Consider the following 6,000-nt stretch of genomic DNA (forward strand, 5'->3'; position numbering starts at 1 on the left):
AACTAAGAATAAACATCAAATCATGTTAATACTTGAAAATGTACAAGAAATTCGAACCCTAATTACTTAGGCAGAGATTCGAACCATCATTGCTAGTTACAAACGTTTTCTAGATATGAAATATGATTACAATTTTTATTTTGAGGTGCAATGTTGTCTACGGCAAAAACAAAAAAGATAAAAAAATCGTTCTTGTTTATATGACTAATGTAATTAGCAAAAAAAACATGTCATGAAGCATCTAGAAGTAAAAAACAAATAAAAAAACATTTGAAATATGCATTCACAGTGAACCTTTGATTTAGAGCAGGTCTATAAATACTTACCTCCAACTTATAGTCTTACATTATAAAACATCAATCAAAATATTTGATAACATGAAGCCATCATCACTTTCTTGTGTTCTCCTACGTCTCTTCATCATCGTGACTACATGCTCAATCTCTTCCATCACTACAGTCATCTCTGACGATGTTGTAGACATTACCGGAGACCTGGTGAGAAATGGTGGGAAATACTACATCATCCCAATGGAAGGTAGCGACTACCCCACCCCAACCATGCGTGGCAGAATCAAGCTAACAGACAGTATTTATGGTGAGAAAATTTGTCCACTTGTCGTTGTGCTGGATCCATCGGATGATAAACTAGGAGACGGGTTCTACTTTTCTCAGCTTACTCGACAGTTATATCTCGATTCATCAAACATTCGTATTGATTCGGGGCCTCCTGTGGGTGAATGTGAAGCGTCGACATCTTGGACCATTCCGGATGCTGAAGGAGAGGCTCCTTCAAACTTGATTACAACTGGTGGTGGTATTTATGGAGTTTTTCAGGTTGTGAGGTATAGGCCAATAAGTCTAGACAGGGTGTTTAGGCCTCCTACCTACATGCTTCAGTATTGCCCTGAAACTTGCTTTAACATAAGCCTTTACTCATATAACGGCCTCACACGTCTTGCTTCCAGTGGTGATACTCCATTTGAGTTTGGATTTCTTAAGGCCCAAGCATCTAATGAGATATAGTATGTGATCATATCTATAATCTCGAGCGCATAAAATAAAATATATATAAGGAATAAGTAGGAGTCCAATCCATATATGGATTTTATCCCAATGAGACTCGTTTCCAATAAAACATGCTATGGTTGTACGTATATGTGATCATGTTCTCTATCTAATATTACTTATAAAATAAAATGAGAGTTAGCGTATTCGTCATGGAACACTAAAACTTTTTTTTTTTTTAGTTTAAGAAAAAACACAAGCTAATGTAATTAAAAGAAATAGCTAGGTAGACGATTCAAGGGAACAACATCCGCACAACTAGTATTATTGGGTTATAAAACCCGATTATCATAGCGTCGCGCTTTGGATATTTTTACATCAAAGATCCCTAAACACTTTTGTTTTTCATTTGTAAAAGGCATCCATCGAAAATTCTTCTCTAAAACTTGGATCCATCAACGATCTATTTATTTAAATAAGGAATATATATAGTTATAATTTTTTTAATACAACAAAAGAAACGGTTGCTTAAATTTAACTCCAAACAACTAAAGTCTAAAAGGAAGTTCTAATATACTTTCTTTCATGAATAAACAACAAAATTCAATCCATTAAGGTGTTGATTTTTTATTTTGAATTAATGTTATTTATATGTTCCAAATTAAAATCTCTCTGTAAGTAAGTATTTGACCCCTAAGATTTAAGCCCTTGACCCGTTTGTATGGTTATTCTTCAACTTTAGTATAACACTAGAGCGACAAGCTTCCTGATTAATCTTCTAAAATCTTAATAGCTTCGCCATCTTCTCTATCGAGATTTTGCAGGAGGGGGAGGTTTATAAGAAATGCCCATATCCAAATGTGTAATTAGTGTGAAAGTTTCATCGATAAAGCCTATTGTCGCCATTAAAGCCTCATCGATAAAACTAGTCCAATCGTTTGCTTTCTTAGTTTGGATGATACCAATTTCCTTCTTCGGCGATTACGACTATCTTCAGGCCGATGACGACTGTCTTCAGGCTTGTCACCGCCGATTGTTACCTCCCACGAACAAGAACACCAGCAGGGTGTCTTTTCCGAAGATATCTAGTGTATAAACAAGCTTCTAGATCCAACATCTTCTTCATCTTAGGGAGCTCCTAGAGGTATAAAGTTCATACCTTGCTCATCTATTGTTTAGACCTCCTCTTGAGCTTGTTTTGGCCTTTTTGGTCCCTTTTTGAAGGTCTTGATGTGTCAAGACCATTTGAGATGCCAATGTTTGTAGATCTAGATGTTTAGTGGCCTCTTCCAGCTGAAAGGTGCAAACTTTATGGTGTTTGTGACCTCCATGCAAGCATTAAGTCATTTATTAAGCTCTTTTGGGCTTTTAGGCTCCATTAAGTCATGCTTGCACGTAAATTTGACAACTTTACGTGATTAACTACTTCAAGGAGGTTAGACATGGTTTTTGGGGCAAATGTCTTAACCAATTAAGAGCTAAATGCAATGTTGGCAAGTTAGAGCAGTACGTTGGGCGTATAAGCTGGTAGCCTGGTACGCGCAATGTACATCCCTTTAAGTGTATACGATTAGTATTCAAGCTGAGTATGCCCCGCGTACTTAGCAGTGGGTTGCGGTATTTTTGTGCCTTCGGCGGTGGGCTCCGTTTTTGGACTCTAGGAGTTTTGGGCTGTATTGTGGGCCTTAGCCTGGTCAGGTTAGGTGGATTGGTCTCCTTTATTGGCTTATAGTATCATAGGTTGGGCTTTTTGGGCCTTAGGCCCATTATTGTAAATAGGCCAAATAAGGTTAGGCCCATTGAAAGGAAAATGCTTTTGGGCTTTGGTTGGGATTGTACCATAATTTTAATCAGGGTATTTTGTATAATTACAGCTTGGAGATTCGTAGTTGATCAGTTATTATTTTCAGCAGAACGAGGTGAGTCTCTTCGCGGTATTACGGGTCGAAGGCACCAAGGTCGGCGCATTATTTGTTTATGCAATATATAGTTATGGTGTGTAACATGTTGTGATCGAGTTGAAAAACACCCAAGGGTGGGGCCCAATATGATATGTCAGGTTGAAACATACATGAGGTTAGGGCCCATTGTGACATGTTTGGGTTGAAATATACCCCAGGACGGGGGCCCATACTTGTGTTGGGTTGGAATAAACCCTAGGGCGGGGCCCTTTGGTATGACTAGTATGTGTTATTTTGGGAAAACTCACTAAGTGTTACCTTGCAGTTTGTATTTTGATTTTAGCTACTTCCGATACTAAGGGGAAATGCCCGACTTGATGGCGCAACATTCACTCTCCACTATTTTCCGCATTTCCTATCGTTGACACTCTGATGACTTTTTATGATTATTTATTGGATTTTGGTATTGAACTTATGATTGTAATCTCGAATTAAAATGAAAAAAATTCCGCTGCTTTTTGTGTCGTTACATAGTACGCTGCACATACTGTCCACCGAAGTAGAATATAGGGCATAAGACTGAGTACGTCGGGCGTACTCAACAACTTGACTTTCGGTTGACTTTCTTGGTTTGGGCCATATTTTTGGACTTTTAGGGTTTGGGCCTTATTGGGCTATTAGCCTTCTGACTTTGGGTCGTTGCTAGGCTATAGGCCTTCTTGGTTTTAGGTTCATGATGGGTTTTAGGCCCATTTAGGAAATTGGGCCACATTGGGATTTGCAGTGCCGTTTAGGAATTTGGGCTTTTTGAGCAAATGGGTTGGGAATGGGTTTTTGGGCCAAGTAGGAAAAAAGGTAAAATGGACTTTTACCCTGGATGTTGTACAAGTGATCTAGATTCTTGATTATGGGTTAAGACCCAATTATTAATTAGGTATTATTGATGATGTTAGCGCTAGGGGTGAGCAAAACCGAACTCGGAAACCGAAAAACCGAAACCGAAGCATAAACCGACGGTTTGGGTTTAGAATTTTCAAAAACCAAAATTTTCGGTTTGGGTTCGGTTTTTGGGTTTGGTAAAACCGATAGAAACCAAACCGAACCGAATTTCATATATTATATGTATTCTGTGAGTTATATATGTATATATACATAGGCATTGGGTTATAAATACAAAAAAATGTTTTTCTCTAGTGGTTAACACGTTGGGCGATTGTAGGAATTGGCGTAGGTTCGAAACTTGCTAGCATCTTTTTTCTCCATTTATTTTGCCAACGAGTTAACTACATCCCACATCGCCCCATTACCGAAACTTAGCAATTATTCTCTTCTATATAACTTTGCCACCCTCTTTCTTTCTATTATCCCCAACATTGATTGAGTCCCACATCGCTTGGGATATCTAAATATCATATATCCTCACCATTATATAGTTAGTGAGTTGAGGTAAGATTAAGAAATAAGTTTGAGATTTGGTTTGAATTAAAAAACCGAACTGAACCGTGAAATCGAAGTTTAAAACCGAAAACTGATAAATCGAACCCATTAGTTTGGTTTTTGGTTTGGGTTTAAATTTTTAGAAATCAATCATCATCGATTTGGGTTTGGTTTTAGGTCAAAACCGACCCATGCACAGGCCTAGTTAACGCGGAGATTTTCCGGATCAACAGTCCGAGCTTTTATCTAAGATATTCGGAAGTTTGAGGCGAGTTTCCTCACTGTGTTCAGCGGGTCGAAGACACCAATACCGGTCCATGGTTTATTATGATTAAGATGCTAGTTGTCTGCGTGACTTTGCATATATGATATATGTTATGTATATTAGGCGTGACCCGATGGGCCTGATGACTATCTTGTATGCTATTTATATTTGTGTTTCTTGCATGTGTTTATGTGTTTGTACGTATGTTAGGCGGGGCCCATTATTTACGGATAAATCTGTTCCTAGTGGGGCTCAATGTCGGGCGGGGCCCATTATGTGTTTAATATGTGTGGTATGTAGTATTTTAAGGAGCTCACTAAATATCATGCTTACTGTTTTCAATTTATGTTTCAGGTACTTCCGGATTGAAACAGAAAAGCTCAGGGTGATCGCATTGCACACACCATGATTGTTTTGTATTTTATTTGACTCTGATGTATTTGGATGTTTGATTACATTTCGTTTTTTATTATGGCTCCGTGAGCATGTTTTTGAAAGATGGATTTTATTAAACTAAAAATAAAAATTTTTGTCTTAAATTTTGGAACGTTTCATTTTTTTTTTAATATACCGAAATACTGTATTTTAAAAAGGCATTTAACAAAATGGTGAGGTTTTAAAAATACGTACCATTTAGGTTAAATTTTATATCAAATAAAAATTAGAATGTAAATAAAAAAAATACTTATTAGGGTAATTAACTTTTCAGTTTGTTCATATTTGGGTAATTTTTTTTGTACGTATCTAGTAAACGAACTTTTTTGAAGTGTTCACATATGACCATTATGACCGAATGTAACTTGTTACAACTGGTCATAATGGTCATATGTGATCACTTTCAAAAAATTTATTACCTACATATATACAAGAAAAAATAGTTACCCAGACATAAGTAGAAAAAAAATTAATTACTTTAATAAATCAATTTTCTAAAAATAAAAGCGAGATACTATATAAATGAAAATACATGCAATTATAGCATTGGATTATATGTTCATTTTTATTATTAGGTTACCATGAAAAGGGAAAAATATGGATGTGGGGAGTCGTGGGAACACCCCCTCACGACACTCACTTCATGTGGTGTCCCATATTTAGTCGTTGGCACAAACAAATTGTTTGGGTGAATCCATTTCAATTAATTACACGGTCCAAGATGAATCCATTTTCGCTCTCTCAATCCATATTGTATATTACAAATATTGGGTAATCCATATTCTATATACAAATATCGGGTCAAAGATTAATACATACGAATCAATGGATCAAGCTAATCCCAAAGTGGATCTATATTTCACTCTCTAAATCTATATATTATTTTTAATATTATTATAATTTTTATTTTAATGTTGATGTGGTTATTATTTTAGTTAATTAAATTTCTATTTAT

The 6,000-nt window shown here is 36.3% G+C and overlaps 1 protein-coding gene across 1 annotated transcript; it reads left to right on the plus strand.

The window, feature by feature from the left end:
* The first annotated feature begins 377 nt into the window (after window positions 1–377).
* Window positions 378–1,025, plus strand: LOC145009672 (trypsin inhibitor 1B-like). The gene has a single exon (XM_078968315.1). It carries the CDS (start codon window positions 378–380, stop codon window positions 1,023–1,025), a length of 648 nt encoding a protein of 215 aa, XP_078824441.1.
* The last annotated feature ends 4,975 nt before the right edge of the window (window positions 1,026–6,000 follow it).

This window comes from Lactuca saligna, chromosome 8 (assembly GCF_052625555.1).
Source record: "Lactuca saligna cultivar CGN05327 chromosome 8, ASM5262555v1, whole genome shotgun sequence".
Classification (NCBI taxonomy): Eukaryota; Viridiplantae; Streptophyta; class Magnoliopsida; order Asterales; family Asteraceae; genus Lactuca; species Lactuca saligna.

Bases quoted from the DNA above. Each gene is read 5' to 3' on its own strand.
- LOC145009672 (XM_078968315.1), top strand. From the start codon at position 378: ATGAAGCCATCATCACTTTCTTGTGTTCTCCTACGTCTCTTCATCATC.